Source organism: Cannabis sativa, chromosome X (assembly GCF_029168945.1).
Source record: "Cannabis sativa cultivar Pink pepper isolate KNU-18-1 chromosome X, ASM2916894v1, whole genome shotgun sequence".
In the NCBI taxonomy this organism is placed as follows: Eukaryota; Viridiplantae; Streptophyta; class Magnoliopsida; order Rosales; family Cannabaceae; genus Cannabis; species Cannabis sativa.
In genome coordinates this window covers 58,483,647-58,505,558 of record NC_083610.1, presented here as the reverse complement: position 1 = coordinate 58,505,558, position 21,912 = coordinate 58,483,647, and the positions used below count along the sequence as shown (strand labels likewise).

The window sequence follows — 21,912 nt, the reverse complement described above, 5'->3', positions numbered from 1 at the left end:
AAGACCAGCTACACATAGACGAGAAAGACCGTCTGCACGTAGAGAGCATAGATACTCTGGTTTGGATTGGTTGGAAGCTCCTCAGCCTTGGAATCCATCGTTTCCGACTCTAATTGAGGCTTGAAGTCTTTGGGAACAAATGGAAAATGGTTGGTTTATCTTGGTATTATGAGTTTGGAAGGATGAACTTCTGAACTCAGAAGGGACATTCTAGTAGGAAAAAGATGATCCATTCTGAAAATGAATCTCACCAAAAAGCCAGAGGTTTGTGAAAAATGACAAGCTTGAGCCGCCTTTTTATACACAAAGTCCAGTGACAAGAAAGCTAAGTATTGAGAAATCCAACGGTTGGGAGAAGGGCAGAATATGAACAGAAGATTCATAATGACTCTCGAGACCGTACAACCACCAGAATCAAAGGATGCGTTTTATCCAAGAAAATATTTTGACGAAAATGCCCTCTGTAATTATTAAAAAGCTCTTTTTACTAAAAAAGAACTTTTTAAGAGGCAATTGTTATACCCGAAATTCGGCTGGAAGACACGTGTCAAGATAAAGGGAATGTGATGCCATTGCTTTTAATGGAATAACTCATTAGTTACATAAGTATCAGAGTATATTTGTAACCCGCTGACTGTAAGGTCTTAGGCAAGGAATCAATGTACAAACTGGCACTTAGTATATTAGCGAGAAACCATATGTCGCTAAATGTGAATAGCGAGGCACCAAAGAAAACGACACGTATCAATCGTGAAAGTCCTTAGCGTTCAATGAACAAACTAAGTGTAAAAGTTAGATCGGCTCAAGAACAAGTAAGCGAGGTGACCGTCTCGTTATGTGAAGACTTCATACAACTTCATCCCGTTAGCATTGGCGAGGCTTAAAATCTTGGCGAGCCAGAAGATAGCATTCAAGTGAGCCTTGAAGAATTCTTTGAGGATAAGAACCGCGATCGAAACCAGACATACATCGTCGACCTTGGAAGGAAGAATGGTCCCAACTCGCTATTGAGATCATTGGAACCAAGCATCTGTCGAGACATCTCCAGATACAACAGCTAAAGACGTGTTTAATACACGATTGTTTTGACCCAGTAAAAATGGGAAAATCACAGCTATATGATTTTCAAATCATAAACCGAATTTACACTACATGATATGTAATCAAATCCCACGATTTTATGGATAATTGTTGTAAACATATTCCGGTCAACTTTGTAATTAACTGTCCACTATGTAATTATAAATAGTGACAAACAAGATCAAAAAAAGGGACAAAAAGACTCATACAAGAGAGTTCTTAAAAAAAACAATCAAAGATCTGAATAAGATTAACCGTGGACTATGCAGAATTTTAACTGCAAAACCACGTAAAAAACCCTGTGTTCATATTTTTATTTCTATAGCTTTTATTTTTCTGTGTGAAATTACTACTGTGAGTCTCAAATTTAGTTAACAAAAATCTGCGAAAACAATTAATATATATACATAATGTATATTTATAAAAAAAAATCCTTAAAAATTAAGTATTGATATGTTTAAAATAGTTATTATGAAGTTTTGAATAGGAAATTATCGACCTATAATTGGTAATATGAGTGAAAATTGTGGGATTTGTGTTAGTCCCACATGGAAACTTGAATACCCTTAAAAACGGTATATATAAAATTTTAAAATAAGTAAAGAAGCTCCTACTTATCCACACTATGGAATGCCAAATCATTGTAAGTGAAACAATTCGTGTCCCCGGACCCCTGTTTGCGCTCGCGTCTTGCAAGTGTAGTTATTCTTTTGTGCACTAGAAACTCATTTTTGAGTAGTTTGTTCAATCTTTCTTGTTTGATTATCAATGCAGAGCTTCCACAACTGACAACAACCTCTGGTGTTGACAATGTTCTTTCTTATTATGCACGCAGTGGGATGCAAATTATCGTGGGTGGAGAAAAATCGTATGGGCTTTGTGTGCACTCGCACGTCCTCCTGCACGCGTTGTGCTTTTTTTGCAACGCATACATTATTTTAACTAAATTATTTCAGCAATACTCCAATAATATTCCCTCAAACTGTGAAAATTGTGTGACAACCAAACAATTCGCAATTACCCGAAATTAATTTGAGTGGTTGTTTTATTTTTCTAGCTTGATTGTTCATGGAGAGCTTCTAGCACTGATATAGACTTATGGTGTTAATAAGGCTCTTCTTATGCACGCAGTGGAATGCAAATTATCGTGGATGCAACGAATATGCATGCACCTTCTGTGTGTCCACACATGCTTCTGCAAGCGTTGTGCTTCTTTGGCAAACCGAATATTATTTTCTCTCTAAAATATGCCCTCACACTGTGTTAATTGTGACAATCAAACAATTCATGTAGATAGTTACCCGAAATAAATTTTTGAGGAGCTATTTAATTTTTTCTAAAGTTCTACCACGGACATTGACGTATAGTATTGACATTATGTTAGATTTATTACTTGTTTGGGTATAGGTTTAGCTTATTCTAGGTTGGTGTACCATTCTATCCATGTGTAGGGATATCCTATACTTAGTATATAAAGAATATGTTGTATTGAGCTGAACCCTAATGTACTCTATTTTTCATATCAGAATAAAGCAATTTCTTTTTCCTCTGTAAAACCTAATATGGTATCAGATATTTCTCTCCAGCCCTAAGCTTCCGCCATTTTCGCTGGTCTCCTTGCAGCAAGCTTTTTCTCGCCGGAATCAATGGCACGCACTCGCAGCAGCCATCTTCCTCACGCACGACCACTGGCACCACCTACTGTTGGCTCCCATGTCACCTCCGGTTCAAGATCGTCTCCCGATCTTCTTGCAACAGATATCTCGGGTTCCATCCTCGATTTTTCTCATCCACCATCTCTCAACGATGGCGCCACTGTTCCCGTGGCTCATTCTGCCGTTCCTATCTCCACCGGCACCACTGATCCCGTGGTGCATCCGGTTCCTCAAGATCCTTCTCCTCCGATTCAACAAGATCCACCTCCTCCGCCCGCTGTTCATGTAAATCCGGTCGCAGCACCTCCTTCTCGACCTCCGATCCGTCAAGATTCACCATCTGTCACCATTGGTGATTTCTCTGTTGGTGATCTTCATCACGGATCCGAGCCCCACATTCCTGCTGCTGCTCCTCCGATCCATGCGTCTCAACCACTGGATCGACAAAATCATTCTCCCAACGAAGATAACCCTTACTTCGTCGGATCTGGAGACCATCCTGGTCTCATTCTTGTTACACCTCCACTTTCAGATCACAACTTTCAGCAATGGCGACGAGATTTCAATCTTGCTCTCGGAGCCAAAAATAAAACTGGTTTCATTGACGGTACTCTTCCCCAACCGGCACCTACAAGTCCTCTGTACCATTCTTGGATCCGGTGTAATCAAATGGTAATGTCCTGGATCATTCACTGTGTTTCGCTTGACATCAAGAGTAGCATCATGTTTCTTGATACCGCTGCCGACATGTGGACTGAGCTCACTAATCGCTTCAGTCAAGGTAATGGACCTCGGCTCTTTGAACTCAATGAATCGCTTACTGATCTACGCCAAGGAGATGACTCTATCACAGCTTATTTTACCAAACTTCGGGCCATTTGGGATGAAATCAACGAGCTGCGACCTCGGCTTCCATGTACTTGTCAAGCTTCAGCCGACAATATCAAATTTCAAAACCAAGAAAAGGTTCTGCGATTCTTGACGGGACTCAATGAGTCATACCATGCTGTTCGGGCCCAAGTCCTCATTCTCGAGCCTTTTCCGTCTCTTTCGAAGGGTTTTTCTACCATCATCCAACACGAAAGGCAGCGAAAGATTCGGACTCTCCCCAACTTGGTGGTTGCAGCGTCCTCAAACACTTCTCGCAACAAACGGCAGCGTCCCTTTTGCACTCATTGTGAGAAACCTGGCCACTTAAAGGAGAAATGCTACATCCTTCATGGCTTTCCTCCCGGTTATGGCGATAAACGCAAAACTGATCCTCCACACCGTTCCACCTCTGATCGAAGTCAGTCCTCTAAGGGTCCTTCTAAGGAACCCGTGGCCAATGCTGCTACCACCAGCACTTCTCCTTCGGTCTCCGATAAGTTGGCCTCTCTCCATGACATGATTGCCCAACTCACTCAACAGATCCACCAAACTCAGTCCACCATCAATACTCCTATGGCGTCAAATATTACTGGTAAAACTGTATCATGGATAGTTGATAGTGGGGCTACCCACCATGTTTGTTTTGATATAACATGTTTTTCATCCTTTCCTAAAGTTCCAGTTGCATCTTATATTACACTGCCTAATGGACTTAAAATACCTGTGCATAAATCTGGTACTGTACACATAAATGATAAATTACAACTTTCTGATGTACTGTTTGTTCCAGATTTTCATTATAATCTGCTCTCTGTTTCAGCTGTTATAGATCACCCTAAATACAATGTTTTGTTTACTCATAATGCTTGTTTTTTTCAGGACATAGTTCAGAACACTCGGATTGGGACTGCTAATCGAGTTGGACATCTTTTTCTCATCCAACAAGTCTCGGCCTCTGCTATGTCTGTGTTAAATACTCATGCTTGTAATTCGAAAGTCATTTCTAATTCTTGTACCGATGTCCAAAAATGGCATTTACGCCTAGGACACCCCTCTGTTCGAATTACAAAATCAATGAATAAAACATTACATTTTTCAGATTCAGATTCCTTTATTTCTCCTTGTCATGTTTGCCACTTAGCTAAGCAAAAGAAACTTCCCTTTAATTCAGCTAACAATATGGCACATGCTCCATTTGATTTAATACATTTAGACATATGGGGACCCTTTCACACTATTAGCATTGAGGGTTATAAATATTTTCTCACTATTGTGGATGATCATACAAGGTTTACTTGGGTGTATATGCTCAAAAGCAAGGTCGATGCTCAAACCATTATCCCACAATTTTTTACCTTGATATTGAATCAATTTTCTACCTCCATCAAAGGTATTCGATGTGATAATGCCAAGGAGCTCCACCTCCAATCTTTTTTGGCTCTTAAAGGTATATTACCTTATCACTCATGTGTTGAAAGACCTCAACAAAACTCTGTAGTTGAGCGTAAGCACCAACACATTTTAAACATTGCAAGAGCCCTTGCTTTTCAATCTCGTTTGTCACTCACTTATTGGAGTTACTTTGTCAATACCGCAGTATATCTAATGAACCGCACACCTTCGGTTTTACTACATTTAAAATCTTCTTTTGAGTTGTTATATCACAGGTTTCCCTCTTATGACCATCTACGGGTCTTCGATTGTCTTGCCTATGCTTCCACCTTGGATAGCACTCGACATAAGTTAAGCCCCCGATCTCGGGCTTGTGTGTTCATTGGATACCCCGCAGGTATGAAAGCTTACACATTACTAGATCTTGAGTCCCACAAGATTTTTCAATCTCGTGATGTTATTTTTTATGAACATATCTTTCCAATCAAGAACACTTGTTCTAATGCGACCATTGATGCTTTTTTTCACTACACTAATGTTTCTTCTAGTGACTATCATCAGGTACCTAGTGTCGCCCCACCTCCACCCAAGGAAAGCAATGTCGCGATTCCAGCTAGGACGAGTATCCCTCCTCCTTCAACATCTAAAGTTGGCCGCCCCATTGTTCGCCTGAACCATTTACAAGACTACATATGTGAGTATTCCACTGCTCATCCTATATCTTCTTTTTTGTCATATGACAAATTTTCTCCAAGTTTTCGGGCTGCCATTCTTAGCGCCCACTCAGTTTCTGAACCAACTACTTTTCTCCAAGCCTCTAAAATGCCTCAATGGCTAAAGGCTATGGATGATGAAATTGAGGCTCTCCTTGCCAATAAAACTTGGATTGTCGTATCTCTTCCCCCTGGTCAACACTTCATTGGTTGTAAATGGGTTTACAAGATAAAATACAATGCCAAGGGTGAAATTGTGCGGCTTAAAGCCCGTTTAGTAGCCAAAGGCTACAATCAACAACTTGGTATTGATTACCTAGAAACTTTTGCCCCTGTTGCAAAGTTCAATACTTTAAAAGTCCTCCTTGCTCTTGCTGCCATCTATAATTGGCAATTATATCAAATGGACATTAGCAACGCCTTTCTTCATGGCGATTTAGAGGAGGAAGTTTATATGTCTCTCCCGCAAGGATACAAACATAACGGAGAGCTCCCTCCCAATGCAGTTTGTAAACTCAACAAAAGTCTCTATGGCCTTAAACAAGCCTCGAGACAATGGTATGCCAAGCTCAGCTCAACTTTACTCCACGATGGGTTCACACAATCACCTTCTGATCACTCTTTATTCATTCGATCATCTAATGATATTTTTCTTGCAGTGTTGATTTACGTAGATGACATTATCATCGCCAGCAACAATGTCGCTGATGCCGATGCCTTTAAGAGGTAGCTTGACTCCAAATTCAAATCAAAAGATCTTGGTCCTCTACGATTTTTCCTTGGCCTAGAAATTGGCCGGTCCACTAATGGTATTTCTGTTTCTCAAAGACCATTTACACTTCAACTCTTAACAGATACAGGTTACCTAGGTACAAAGGCCGTCTCTACTCCAATGGAATCCAGCACTCATCTTAGCAAGGACACTGGCTCCCTCCTTGCCGACCCCACTCCTTATAGGAGTTTGATTGGTAAGCTCATTTATCTCACCATTACTCGACCTGACATCTCTTTTGCTGTCAACAGGCTTAGTCAATTTCTCTCAGCACCTCGGCAACCTCACCTCCAAGCTGCCCAACGCATTCTCCAATACCTGAAAGGCACACCTGGCCAAGGCCTCTTTTTTTACAGCAGCTCCTCACCTCAACTCAAGGCCTATGCTGAAACTAACCTTGTTGCTAATGATCTTCAACTTAAAGTTTTTTCTGATGCAGATTGGGGCACTTGTCCCGACACTTGAAGGTACGTGACAGGCTATTGCATTTTTTTGGAACATTCTCTCATCTCCTGGAAGTCAAAGAAACAAAACACAGTTTCTCGCTCCTCCGCTGAAGCAGAATATCGTGCCATGGCCAACACAACTTGTGAGCTCATTTGGCTCCTCGCCCTCCTCAAAGACTTCGGCCTCAACTCATGTATTGTGACAACAAGGCAGGGATACATATATCCGAGAACCCGGTGTTCCATGAACGCACTAAACATGTTGATATTGACTGTCACATCGTTCGAGAACGAGTTCAAAGTGGTCAGCTCAAACTTCTACACATCAACACCAAGCACAACCTTGCCGATCTCCTAACCAAGCCTCTTTTTCCCTCCCAATTCAAGGAGTTACTGTCCAAGATGAATGTTACCAATATGTACCTTCCATCTTGAGGGGGCGTGTTAGATTTATTACTTATTTGGGTATAGGTTTAGCTTATTCTAGGTTGGTGTACCATTCTATCCATGTGTAGGGATATCATATACTTAGTATATAAAGAATATGTTGTATTGAGCTGAACCCTAATGTACTTTATTTTTCATATCAGAAATAAAACAATTTCTTTTTCCTCTGTAAAACCTAATACATTACCATGTGTCTTTTGCCTAGATAACGGCGTAACAAATGCATCAAATTTTTGGTGCGTTGTTATTTTACACTTTAAGGACGTTGGTTTAGCGCCAACCAACGTATAGTGCTTTTTCATCATACGACTAGATGGAATGTCAATTGAATATCTATACGTCATTGAAAAAGTGATGTCCCATACAGTTTTTGTAGTAGTGACTCTGCTGCAAACCAAACTTATAGAGATCCCCTGGTCTTTACTGAAATCCTTGGCTCGTCACCCTCAATCATAATGCTAGAATTTGATTAAAAGGAGTCAAGGAGTTAAAAAGTTAAATGTTAATTATCCAAAAAGAAGTGTGCATACGGCAAATTACATACACATGCCGTAATTAATTGTTACACTGTTGACTCCATATATTAATAATGTACTACTTATTTCCTATTTACTTTTCAAAAACGGTCATAGCCGTAGCTACTCGAAATGGCTGTATTTAGTTGGCGTAAAGGATTGGAGAAAAGATTTTAAGTGCATCATTGTTGTTGTTATTCTCTTTACTTTCCCAAGTCAATAAATAATAATAATGGGTTAGTTTGAAAGTAATCCTAACACAAGTGTAATTATACTATATTTTAAAGGTTAATTGGTAATTTTTTTTCCTGAACTTTGACATGTACTAAATCGTGCTCCTTGAATTTTTTTTCCGTTAAAAATTCTTCCGAACTAGATTGTTAAATTTAAGGACTTTTGTCTAATTTTAGTAAAAAAATTCTAACATGGATGAAAGTTCAAAGAGCATGATTTAGTACATATCAAAGTTTGAGAGGCATGATTCGGAAGATATCAAAGTCTAGAGAGCATTGTTTAGTACATAAACAATCACTGAAATAGTAAAATTGAATAAAATTAGACAAAAGTCCTTAAATTTAACAATCTCAATAGTTCGGGGGAATTTTTAACGGCAAAAAAAATTCAAGGAACACGATTTAGTACATGTCAAAGTTCAAGGGAAAAAATTACTAATAGTAATTAGCCTATATTAAAATATAAAGTGTAGTTGAATATAAAGTGATAATTCCATATAAATTCCTAATATATTAATAATTACATAAAAAATAATATTTTTTAGTAGTTAGTATTTAAAATAAAAAAAAATTATTAAATGCATGTAATTACACTCAATTCTCACGGAGACTATGAAAATCCAAGTGTAATTGGAACCTTTTAATTAACTACTTTAATTACACAATAACAGTGTAATTACATGATAAAACAAACATACTAAATTCTATAATCACCTCCAATCACACACAAAATCCAATTACATTATAGCTTTTCAAAAGCACCTTAAAAAAAGATAGTAGAACAAAAATTAGGCACCAATAATGCATTTAAATACTGCATATCCAGACTGTTTAAGGCATGTTACAAGTTCGTCCATAGCAAAGGAAAAAGGAAAAAACGATGCTCTAACCTACCGGAGATCTTCATAAAGCTAATTAAGTTATCTAATTAATCAAAGTATTTCTCATACGAAAGACCAATTAATAAACATGAAACAGATGCAGTGAGCATTTTCTTTTTCGTCTAAAACCTTCCATGCGACAGCTTGCTCGTACGAAACTGGCCTCCCCATGCTTGACATGCAGATTCCACCTTGGAGGCACATAAAGCCCTGTGGAGGAAGAACGAAAATACCAACATCAGAAAAGGTTTGATGCATAGAACCTGAAAATGCTCAAAATTGGTATATTAATTTCTTATGATCTTTTATTTTTCCCAAAAGCTTTTGTTATCATCCTAAACCGATATGGAATGGGAGCCTTGGCAAAATAGTCTTTTTCTTTTCTTTTCTTTTTTTTTTCAAGTAATTAATATGTGGAATATTCCTGTCACCTTATCTGGATTTAGTCAGTAATCATTTTGCAAAGAATTATCAAGGCAAGATCAAAGTGCAAAATGGACTCTAATAACAGTTAATACCTGCTGCATTATCTGAGGGAACTCTGAGCAAAGGGTCTTCCTTCCATTGTCATCAAATATCTTTTCCAATGTAATGTCTTGAAGTGCAAGTAAGGTTGTCTCAAGCATGTCCAGTCCTGCCTGATTTGCAAAAGTGAAAACCGGCATTGCCTGCAAAAACATGGAATAATTTTAAATCACAGAAGAATAGAAGAGACTATTTCAGCTCCATGATAAAACCAATTACTGCACTAAACAATTTGTAGTAAAACCAAAGCTTTTCAAGATCAGTACTTTATTACTCAACTAATAATATTTCAGCATGTTTTGGCAGATTTCATCAATATCTTTAAGATTTTTAGGCATGTAGGGTATACAGTATACTGCCACAAAATTTATCATTTGAGTAGAATGCATTGCCTTGAGTAGAGTTTATTGAAGCTTAGAAAACTGGTACTTTAAAAAACTCAAGCTTAGGCAAATGTAGTTTTCAGAATAATAATAATTATAATAATAATTACCTTCAAAGAGCAGCACAGGATTGCATCCAAATGTTGCCAAAGGGACTTGAGAATGGATTCACTTCCTTCATTTTTCAGTAGTTCCACCCCTAGATAGCACCTGAAAGTATTAACAAGCCGCAAACAGACATAATTTCTTTCAGTATTTAACTTCAGAAAGTGATATGATATTCTTAGAGAATAAAAGTATCTATCCAAATTGGTACACAAAATTATAAAAGCCCTCAAAGAAAATCTCTTTATTAATGATGAAATAAAATAATAATCTAGCTTTCGAGATGCTAGTATCTCCAATTACAACCTTTCGAGAGGGCTGCTCTCTCCTAGAGTCTATTCTCTTCTATTTCCCACCTCCTTTACACAATGAATCAGCCCCCTATTTATATGTATTAAACAGAATAATTTAATTGCCAGCTAGGATCTAAAAAGAATTAATAAAACACAATCCTCTAAGATAAAATAACCAGCTAGATAAAATAACAAAACAATTACAGCTGGAATAAAAAATAACAGCCCTATCTTTAAATGTCTCGTGACCTCCTAGCGTATCCTAACTTGACTGGACGCTTATCAATACCCCCCTCGAACACCTTCACCTTGTCCTCAAGGTGAAAAGAAGGGAGCTGCTCTAGGATGGTGTTGTAAGGCTCCCATGTTGCTTCATAATCAGGTAACGACTTCCATTTGATTAAGACTTCCGAAGGAATGAGGGAACTAGCAGCAGCAAACCGGAGATTGAGCACTGATTCAGGCTCCGTTTGGAGTTGTAGGTCAGCTGTTAGTTGTGGGGGAATGGTGGGCGTCGCTGGTTCAGCGCCAATAGCTCGACGGAGCTGAGAAACATGAAAAACAGGGTGAATTTGGGCGTGGTCAGGAAGTTGAAACTTGTAAGCCACTGAACCAATGCGTTGAATGATAGGAAATGGCCCATAATAACGAGCTGAGAGCTTTTCGCTGGAACGTTTTGCAAGAGAACGTTGGCGGTATGGTCTGAGCTTGAGATAGACCATGTCTCCAACTGAAAATTCCAACAGAGCTTCATTTTGTGTTGGGCTCGAAGAAGATGCATTCGAAGATCATCCAAGATGGCATCTCTAGAATCCAACAAGTCATCCACGGAAGACACTATGGCAGTCCCTTTTTTGCAGGGTATAAGAGCAGGAGGGTCTCTACCATATAGAGCCTTAAAGGGGGAAGTTTTGAGAGATAAATCATATGAAGTATTGTAGGAGTACTCGGCCCAAGCCATCCATTTTGACCACTGATTGGGCTGCTGGTATGTGAAGCAACGTAGATTGTCCATCGGTTTGTGGATGATAAGCGGTGCTTCTCTTCAAAGTAGTGTCTTGTAGTTTGAAGAGGTGGCGCCAAAAGAGGCTGAGGAAGAGTCTGTCCCTATCTGATATTATTGATTGAGGAACATCATGTAACCTCACAATTTCCTTCACAAAGACATCAGCCACTGTAGGGGTAGAAAATGGATGCTTGAGTTTGATAAAATAGGCATACTTAGAAAGGCGATCAACAACTACGAGGATCGTATCCCATCCGTCAGACCTTGGAAGCCCTTCAATAAAATCCATAGTAACCTCATCCCATACTTGAACCGGAAGTGCTAAGGGTTGGAGTAAGCCGACTGGAGATGTGGTGAGCAACTTGTTTTGTTGGCAGATGGAGCAACGCTGGATGAATTGGTGCACGTCCTCCCGAAGTCTTTCCCAAAAGAGTTCGGCAGCTACTCGTTTATAGGTCTTTAGTTCATCCGAATGTCCACTAAACGGGGTACTATAGAATTCAGCAAGGATTTGAGGAATTAAAGTTGACTTTTTTGGAATGACTAACCGATTCTAGTAATGAAGTAAGTCATGGTGCACATGAAAACCATGATGTGTCTTGTTGCCTGTGTTTATATCTTCTAGTAACTGTGTAAGCACAGGATCAGCTATTATTTCCTTGGCTAATGCAGGCCAAATCGTCCAGTCTGTAGTGACCATGGCATCAAGTGTGGCCTCATCTACTTGTCTAGATAAAGCATCAGCCACTTTGTTGTGTGTCCCTGGTTTATATTCAATCTGAAAGTTCATTCCCATGAGCTTAGAAATCCATTTTTGGTACTCCGAGCCTATGACTCGCTGCTCCAATAAGAATTTTAGGCTTTGCTAGTCGGTCCGTACAATAAACTTACGACCAAGCAAATAAGGGCGCCATTTGGTTACTGCATAGATGATAGCCATCAATTCTTTTTCATAAATGGATTTTCTGCGAGCTTGAACTCCCAAAACCTGGCTGTAACATGCAATGGGCTTTTGGTTTTGTAACAAAACAGCTCCCAAGCCATGTCCAAACGCATCAGTTTCAATAACGAAAGGTTGAGAAAAATCTGGTAATGCAAGAACTGAGGCCTTAGTCATTGCTTCTTGAAGTTGTTTAAAAGCTTGTTCAGCTACTGGTCCCCATAAAAACTTATCTTTTTTCAGCTGGTCAGTTAATGGCTGTGCAATGCGAGCATAATTGGCCACAAATTTCCTATAGTAGCCGGTGAGGCCTAGGAATCCGCGGAGAGCTTTAATAGTTTTTGGCATGGGCCACTCTAGCATTGCTTTTATTTTTTCCGGATCAACTGCCACCCCTTGCTGAGAAATGATATGGCCAAGTTACTCTACTTGCTTCTACCCAAAAGAGCACTTTTTCCTATTGGCATAGAGTTGGTGCTTACGTAGGAGAGCAAAAACTTGAGACAAATGTTGTTGATGGAGTTCTAGTGTCTTGCTATACACTAAAATGTCATCAAAAAAAACCAGCACACAATCACGTAAATGAGGGCGGAACACATTATTCATGAGTGACTAAAAGGTGGATGGAGCATTTGTGAGACCGAAAGGCATATCCAAAAATTCATAGTGGTCATCATGTGTTTGAAATGCCGTCTTATACACATCTTCCTTTCTTACTCGTATCTGGTGGTAACCTAATTTTGAATCCAATTTAGAAAAGATGAGAGCACCATGTAGTTCATCTAACAACTCATCTATAACAGGGATTTGATACTTATCTGGTATGGTCACTCGATTTAAGGCACGGTAGTCGACGCAAAAACGCCAAGAGCCATCCTTCTTCTTGACAAGAAGAATCGGACTTGAAAAAGGGCTGGTACTAGGTTGTATGAAGCCTACTGTCAGCATGTCAAAGATGAATTTTTCTATCTCTGTTTTTTGTGAATGAGCGTATCTATATGGACGAACACTTATGGGGCCAGAGTCAGGCTGGAGTGTAATGGCATGTTCATGCGATCGTGATGGGGGAAGGCCCTTTGGCATATCAAAAACAACTGTGTTTTCCTTGATAATTTCGGCCAAAAATTCTGGTACAGTTGGGTCGAATTGTGTGTCCTCCTTGCTATTAGCATTCAGCTCCAAAATGATACCTTGTTTCTCAGCTTGGATAGTCTTAATCATAGTTTTTAAGGAGATTAAAGATCGGTCAAGAGATGGTAACCCTTTAATAGTAACAGTCCTTTTTCCCAGTTGGAACTCCATGGTTTGCGACTTCCAATTGGTTTTTGGTGGTGCCAAGTGTGGTGAGCCACTATAATCCTAAGATAACATTAGCGCTGCCCAGTTGTAAGGGTAAGAAATCGTCCCAAACGTCCACACCTTGGAAATGAATATTTAAGATTTTACAAACCCCTTCACATTTCAGCGAGTTGTCGTTGCCCATTGTAACCCCATACTCCTTTGTTTTGGTGACTGGAATGGCCATTGTTGCCACTAATGATTTGGAAATAAAATTATGGGTAGCCCCGGAATCGATCAAAATGACGATTGTTGTTGAACCAAGGTGTCCTTTGAGTTTCATGGTGGAATTATTAGATAACCCAGCAACTGATTGGAAAGAAACTGACACATTGTCTAGCAATTCTGTTGATTCTAACTCCACTTTTTCTTTTTTATCTTCCTCTGATTCATGGTCTGAGATGACGTTGTCTATATTCTCCAGAATCATAATAACTTGTAATTGTGGTTTTTTGCATCGATGGTCTGGAGACCATTTTTCATCACAACGAAAACACAATCCCTTTTGGCGTTTGTACTGCATTTCAGAATCAATAAGCCTTCGACTTTCAGTGGTAGAATTCGCCAAATGAGTCCGAGCTAGTGTTTTCTCTACCCTTGTGGGTGACTCCGGTACTGCCATGCGATGGGAAGATGAGTATCGTTGCCTTGAGGCTTTGTTCTTGTCCTCTATGTCTTGAACGATGTCCATGGCGTCATCCACATTCCGTGGTCTCTGAATTCGCAATTCAGCTCGTAAAGATGGCAACAAACCATTCAAGAAAGTGCTCAATTGTATGGCTGGATCAAGTGTCTTCAAAGGTGCCAATAACCTTATAAATTTCTTCTTATAATCTGACACAGAACTATCTTGTTTAACAGTTAAAAACTGATCGTACAACGACCCTTCTTGACTATCTCGAAAATGGCGGAGCAACAATTTCTTCAACTCCTCCCAACTGTAGATGTCACGCTTGTTGCTCTCATATTGATACCAAAGCAAAGCGTCGCCAGAAAAGGAAATGAAAGCTGCCTCAACCTTCTCTTCTTCGTCATAATCATGGCAAATAAAAAACCTTTTTGCTTGCACTATCCACCCCTCAGGGTTATCGCCATCAAACGTTGGCATCTTCAACTTCTTAAGGCGATTCTCATGACGAAAACGAGTCTCTTGTTGTCCTCGGTCAAAGGATCCACCATCTGAATGTCGAGTTCCCTTGAATCCTACTATGGGAGATGTGCCATCAGACCTCTCTCTAGAGCCTTGTTGTGTTCTACTCTACTGGGGCTCAAATGGTGCTGCCAAATTTTTGTTTTGTTCATGCCTTTGGGTGCCAGCAGCTCCATTGACATCTTCCCTTGGTTCTTGGAGGGTTCTTGATCTTTCTTGATTATCCAAGAGAATCTTGAACAGCTGTTGCAATGTTTCTTGAAGCCGTTGTTCAATCTTGGTTACCATCTCCTCCATTGAATTCTTGATTCCAAAGACTTTAATTTTTAGAGCTTCGAAATCGTCCTCGAACCCAGCAGTAGTGTCACTCTTCTCCACAAGTTTCTTTGGCATCCTGTCCGCAGCTCACCGCACCAATTTGATATAATATTCTTATAGAATAAAAGTATCTATCCAAATTGGTACACAAAATTATAAAAGCCCTCAAAGAAATCTCTTTATTAATGATGAAATAAAATAATAATCTAGCTTTCGAGATTCTAGTATCTCCAATTACAACCTTTCGAGAGGGTTGCTCTCTCCTAGAGTCTATTCTCTTCTATTTCCCACCTCCTTTACACAATGAATCAACCCCCTATTTATATGTATTAAATAGAATAATTTAATTGCCAGCTAGGATCTAAAAAGAATTAATAAAACACAATCCTCTAAGATAAAATAGCCAGCTAGATAAAATAACAAAACAATTACAGCTGGAATAAAAAATTAAAGCCCTATCTTTAAGTGTATCGTGGCCTCCTAGCGTATACTAACTTGACTGGAGGCTTATCAGAAAGCTTAAAATCAATGACAAGAAGATTGAAGCTCTCTCATGAGTTGTCAGTCATGTATAAACACAATAAGTTACAGACCTGTAGCTCTGAGAAATCCAAGTAGACAGTGTCAGTGCTTCAGGAGTTCCAGGTGGCGGACGAAGACCAGTATGAGTGCTCAAACCAGAAGGCGAGAGAGCCAGTGCCACTCTCTGAACTGATGCTATAATACTCCGAACATACTGCCTAGCCATAGCTGCTACGCTTTCTTGAAGGTGCATTTCAAATGCAAACTGGAATGCTATTGTCATCACAGACTTTCTACTGCCAGAATTACCAGCATTATCACCAGAAGCTCTGTTCGCAGCTGGCCCAACTTCTAGAGCAGACGCAAGATCAAGTGTTCGGTTAGGACTAGGGGAATCCTGAATGTAATTTGAGCTTACAGTCAGCAATTTTGTTTTCAAACACAGAGACAGATATCACACCACACTAGCTAACACGTGCTCAAACTGAAAGCTTACCGTCCCAGAATCTAGAGAAATGATGCGGAATCCAGAAGGTAGGATAGGTGCATCATCAGAGAAGGAGGCATCAATGGGAGCAAAGACGAGTTCAGCACAGTTACCAACAGCGTTCTCATCCACTCCACTACAAAGCTGCGGAGAAGGGAAAAAGAACCTTCTTAAGACCACAACCACAACAACATTGCTTTGATTGATAACACAATGTTGACCGCAACATTAGACTAATGTGCAAGACTATACTGCTTCTTGTATTAATCAAGAGATGAAAAATAAACAAATAATATACTACCTAGAAGAAATAAACTTACTTGCAATAGAAAGATGTCAACAGGCATAATCATATCATCCCGATAATGACCCATATTTTCGAGCTTAATCACCTCCATGAACTGTTGAAAACAACCCAACTTAGTGCCAGCAAATCCAAAACTGAAAAATTATAACTAATATTCACCAATACATAACGGCATTCATTTTTTTTTTCAAAATAATGACAAATTTTCTCACCTCTTCATGCTCAATTGTGTGAGCCAGAGGAAGAATAACTTGACCCCCGAAACTTCCAGCTCGAGTTCCTGGTAAGCTACATGGACCAGCTTTAATAGCAGCAGCTGAGTAAGCATCAATACTGCTGTCTGCCCACTCTGATCGGTGCTCTCTCAGAAATCTCAAAAGTACAGCTGGAGGAACATTCTACATAGAGAACAACACATAAGCACAAAATAAAATTTAGAAAACTAGTAAAAATTCAAGAAGCATTGTTGTAATATTGTATCATATTAAATAGTTGATGGTTTATTCTATGATCTGCAGTGCCATTAACAATTCTTACAAAACTATCAAAATCTCTAACCTGCAACAACATGGATGCTTTGGCGCATAATACTGAGTTGCTTGCAGATGGGAATCCATTGGCATAAGAAATATTTGCACCCATAATCTTGCTAGGAGACGAATTTACAAGAAGGGTAACATCATCAATGCCATCACTTTCTAGCATAGACCACCCTTCATCCGTAAATCCATTCACTGCTTCATTGAAACCCCTACATTATACATGTAAGATTTTATAAGATAACCACAATAAATTCAACTAATAGAACGAAGAAAAAATGTGAAGATTATTAAAAATAAAAAGCATAACATACTTGCACAGTTTCTGACTAAGTGCACGAAGGGCTGCAGGTCTTCTCCCCCAGCCTGTTGCATTTGGCTGAGAAACTTCTTGAGAAATCTGCCTCAAATGGCGTAATGCCTGATTCAGAAAATGTAAGTCAGTTTATTATTAGCATTGCTCACTTGGGACTTACTAACGTGACATGTTTAAAATAAATAATAAGGAAATACTCACAGCCATTGTTGTGTTCTGCGCAAGCAATGTTGATGACTCATAGAGTGGGCGTAGTACTTCAGGCACACTCCATGGCTAATAGAAACAAAGAAACTTGTCAATACACCAAGAGAGTGGCTGAGATTGTTTCATCATACATACGTACAAAAGAATAGTAAAGCAGTTTTGTACCTCCAAATCCATATGGTCAACCACATGAATGATGGACCCACCACCTTCACAAGGTCGTATCAGATATCCACTTGGTAGCATCTCTGCTCTAACAAAATTCTGTACCACTGGCATGCTCGGCCCATTCTGAGTGTTGTTAAGTGATCTTTCACACACCTAATAGTATAATCAAATATATGTCTTTACAATTAATAATGCCAAAATAAATACAAAAAATGAGAAAGAACAAATGGGAAAGTGAAGACTGGCTAATTATTATTATACATACCACGAGACTACCATCTTCCAAAACTGATGTGTAGCGCAGCAACCAGAAATCACGAGCTGGAGCCAAAGTAGTTGGTGCATAGAGCTATATAATATATATGTCAAAGGCCAAAACATTAGTAAGCAACTGCAACATCAATCAAGTAACTCTAAATAATAATAGAGTATAGCTAAATAGCACAAGTGTCCCCCATAATACTATATGAGACATGACAAGTAATTCAATATCAGATTATTGTACTTTTATTATTGTTGTAATTCAATATCAGATTCTACATTTTAATTTAACAAGTAATACTAAAAACTGCTAGTCATAAATTCATAATGTGTCACCTCATGTGGTGTTGGGTGTTGGGTACGCAGAAATAAGGCTAAAGAAATATAGTTGTTCTACCTGCATATAAAGCAGTTCAATAGTCCCACCATTTCCAGTAGACAACACATTAATAACATCCACAGCACGGCAATCACGAAACCATGAAGGCCGATCTTTGAGGATTTCAGCAACCTGTAAGAAACCTCTCAGTCATTAGTATTTCACCAAATCGATCTAGCTACTAACTAAGGCATGCAAAAGAAAAAAGAAAGGGAAGGAAAATATTGTTTTGAAATTTGATGATAATAGACTTTTTTCTAATATATATATATATATATATATATATGTCTACTATTGCTCTAAATTTCATAAAGTTGTATTGGATTTAACTCTATTTTTCTAAAAACATATTTTAAAAATTGTTTTGTACACTTATTTCTTCCAAGAGATGTGACTAGGACTTACTCTTGTAGGTTTTTTGAGGCTTGAGCATATATATACATATATATAAATATATCTACAATTGTTCTAAATTTCATAAAGTTGCATTGGATTTAACTCTTTTTCTCTAAAATTATATTTTAAGAATTGTTTTGAACACCTATTTCTGCCAAGAGATGTGACTAGACTTACTCTAGTAGGTTCTAAACCCACGAGACCGCATGCACGTGCTGCCACACCAGAGCAACCGTGAGAAATAGCAACGATTCCAATGGAATCCGGACCAGGCTGCAAAACACATACACAAGAAAATTTTCGGTCACCAAGCATTTATAAAGAGAATAACTCCAATTCTATTCTTTTAATTAAATGAGGAATCAACGAAGCATGTCAAAAAAAGAAAAAGAGAACTCTTGAATTAGATAGTGACATAACTAAGGAAAAGAAAGCAAAATGTTCTTCGTTCGTACGTTTCCGGTTCCCCCAGGCCCCAACCCAATATTTTAAGCAAGAAACGAAAGTATGTCGAGAAAGGTGAGAAAGAGAAAGAAAAAATAAGGCTTGTCACTAGTGCTCAAAAACATTTTTCTGGAAAATTACGAAGAATAATCAATGGTGTTGAAGACGTTGAATCGTGTGAGAAAAAGAGCAGTAACCTTCATCCCAGGCATTTGGACCCACTCCACAGCAGTTCCAGTGGCCTTTGAAAGAAACTCTGCTAAAGTTTCATCTGCAATGGACAGAAGTCTACAAACCAACAAGAAAAAACAAATAATAATTCATTAGCCAAGATATATAGTAATACAAGAGTTACATACAAAAATAAAAGAACAAAAACAAAACAAAACAAGATAATGAACAATGACATATCAATAAGGCTCTCTCTCTCTCTCTCTCTCTCTCCATTCACTAACCCTGCAGGGCTGGCATCCCTTGGGGGATGCTGAGGAGTCAAATGGTGTTGACCACTCGTCACCACCGATTCACAACTCGTATCCGTCGTAGCAAGGGTCGCCTGAAAGTGATAATACAATTATTGATAAACCCTTAAGTAATCAACAAATTTAAATAACTATGAAAGGAAAAAGATCCCGGTTGGTAAATATTGAACTAATAACTGAAGGGTTTATTATGCTAATATTATCAGTTATGTGGAGTACATTTTGGGTTTGTTGACGAAAGTAACTGTTCTCGTAAACCAGTTGAGAGACTTGCTTCTGCAACCTATCGTTCTCCTCCATTAAAAGCTTATTCATCGCTGTGAGTTTCCTATTCACAGCCTGCAATCTTGACGCTTCTTTCCGCTGTTTCTCTCTACATCTACACATCCGAATTGAAAAATATACTCTTCAAACAAAAAAAAAATATATATAGATACCAACTTTATCGGAAGAAGAAGAGAAAAACAATAGCATATTAATTACTATTATTACGTACGTACCTTCGGTTCTGGAACCAGACCTTGATCTGCTTAGGCTCGATATTGGAGAGGATGGGACACTCTCTTATGAGCTGCTGGCGGCGCATGGAACTGGGCTTCGGGCAATCATGGTAGAGCCTCTCGAGGGCTTCCACCTGTTCCGGCGTATACCTCACGTACTTGCCATTGTCCATGGCGATTTTGGTCCCATCTTTGCAGGATGAAGTCACAGCCATCATCGATCCCCCCAACTTCAAATTTTCACAGAAATATACAAAAGTCGGTTAGAAAAAATGGGGAATTAATACATTATCATTAAGGCCATTTCTCTTGGAAAAATAAACCATCTTGAATTTCCATTTTATAACGAACCCAGTTGTGAAAAGACTCTGGAAACGCCATTATATTCTCATCCAAAAGAGAGGGGTAAAAATCAGTTGCGAAAATACATCCCAAACGCCATTAACTCTCATCAAAAAGAAAAAAAGTTTGAATTTTTTTAACTACATACAGTTAAGAAACTACATCATAAACTTCATTGACTTTTGATCAAAAGAAAAACTCTTTTACTTTTGTTTGATATAGTACTTCAAGTGTTCATTCTGTTGCATAAAGTACAGTTAGTACGATGAACATATCTTAATCTTAACACCAAAAGAAGAGATTGACGGTAAAAAGAAAAATTACCCTTTATCACTCTCTCGTTGGCTGAGAACCTTTGTTGGTTTTGGGGGAAGCGGACGAGCTTAAAAACCAGAAGCTAGGCCATATAACACTATGGATAGTAACTTCGCCAGCCACATCAAGCCAAGAAATTTTTAACTTATAAATCAATCCAACACAATAAGTCTTCTCCTTTAGAAATCGAAGAGCTGATCTTTATCGCATGGACTGTAATCAAAGTATAGATTGTTGAGAATGGGAACCCAGAAAAAGGTAGCTCTAAGATAAGAAAAGAGAAGTTGAGTTTGTGAAGCTTAAGCCATTAAAATCGTACTCGAAGTTGAGTTCGTTGATGGGATTTGTCAATTATGCCCAAGTGTACATATATCGGAGGTGATAGTGATACATAATAGATTTATACATATATATATGTTCTTGTGTGTGTGACAAATGAAAATAAGATTTGTACAACAATCGAAAAAGGGAATGTTAAAAGTTTCTTGTGTTGTTGATTGGCAACGAGGAATCGACCAATATGGTATTGCTTGCTTATTAGAGAAACTCTCTCCCACAGCACAACAAGACAACAGTTTACAATGCTTGCTTGCTCAAATATAAAACCATCCTTTCTTGATTTCACATTATTTTCTTTTTTCTTTCTCTTTTCTTAGTTTTCTTCTTTTCCTGTAGCTTTTGCTGCCACTGGTTTGTTTACCACTTTCCAACACTTCAACAGTTACACCTCTCTCTCTTCTTAAAAAAAAAAAAAAAAAAAAACACCTCTCTGTCTCTCAAATAAAAAATGAAAAAATATGTGAGGAAAGTAAACCCACACCCTCCTGAGAAGCGCGTGCATTCACTGTGCAACTGTGAGCAAACTTTGTCGTTTACCTAGGTCTCTCTCAATTCCCCAAGTTGAGTACCACCGATTACGACAACCAAAAAGAGAATTGCTCTTTGTTTTTTTTTTTTTTTTTCTCCGGAGGAAAATGAGAATTGATGAAAGATACACTTTTTTTTCTTTAAGAAAAATATATTGCAACCACAAGAAGATACAAAGAGAGTACAAGTTATCTCAAAAAAAAAAAAAAAAGAGAGTACAAGTTACAATATATTCAAGGGTAAATGGCGGCAAAATCTTTAATACTTTCGCTTTAGTTTCATTAAACTCACAAAACTCAAATTTCTGCGGGTAAACTC

General features: G+C 38.5%; 1 protein-coding gene across 1 annotated transcript; it reads right to left on the bottom strand.

Annotated features, from left to right (window-relative positions):
* Positions 1 to 8,823: 8,823 nt before the first annotated feature.
* Positions 8,824 to 21,463, bottom strand: LOC133031672 (homeobox-leucine zipper protein ATHB-8). The gene is made up of 20 exons (XM_061105192.1): positions 21,047 to 21,463; positions 20,737 to 20,940; positions 20,071 to 20,300; positions 19,790 to 19,949; positions 19,544 to 19,644; positions 19,286 to 19,376; positions 18,822 to 18,917; positions 18,267 to 18,380; positions 17,874 to 17,957; positions 17,606 to 17,761; positions 17,435 to 17,509; positions 17,232 to 17,338; positions 16,937 to 17,129; positions 16,591 to 16,776; positions 16,392 to 16,472; positions 16,081 to 16,215; positions 15,656 to 15,981; positions 10,023 to 10,122; positions 9,523 to 9,672; positions 8,824 to 9,214 (listed from the first exon to the last, which is right to left on the bottom strand). The coding sequence occupies exons 3-20, from the start codon at positions 20,286 to 20,288 to the stop codon at positions 9,068 to 9,070; spliced, it is 2,520 nt and encodes an 839-aa protein (XP_060961175.1). The 5' UTR covers positions 20,289 to 20,300; positions 20,737 to 20,940; positions 21,047 to 21,463; the 3' UTR covers positions 8,824 to 9,067.
* Positions 21,464 to 21,912: the final 449 nt, after the last annotated feature.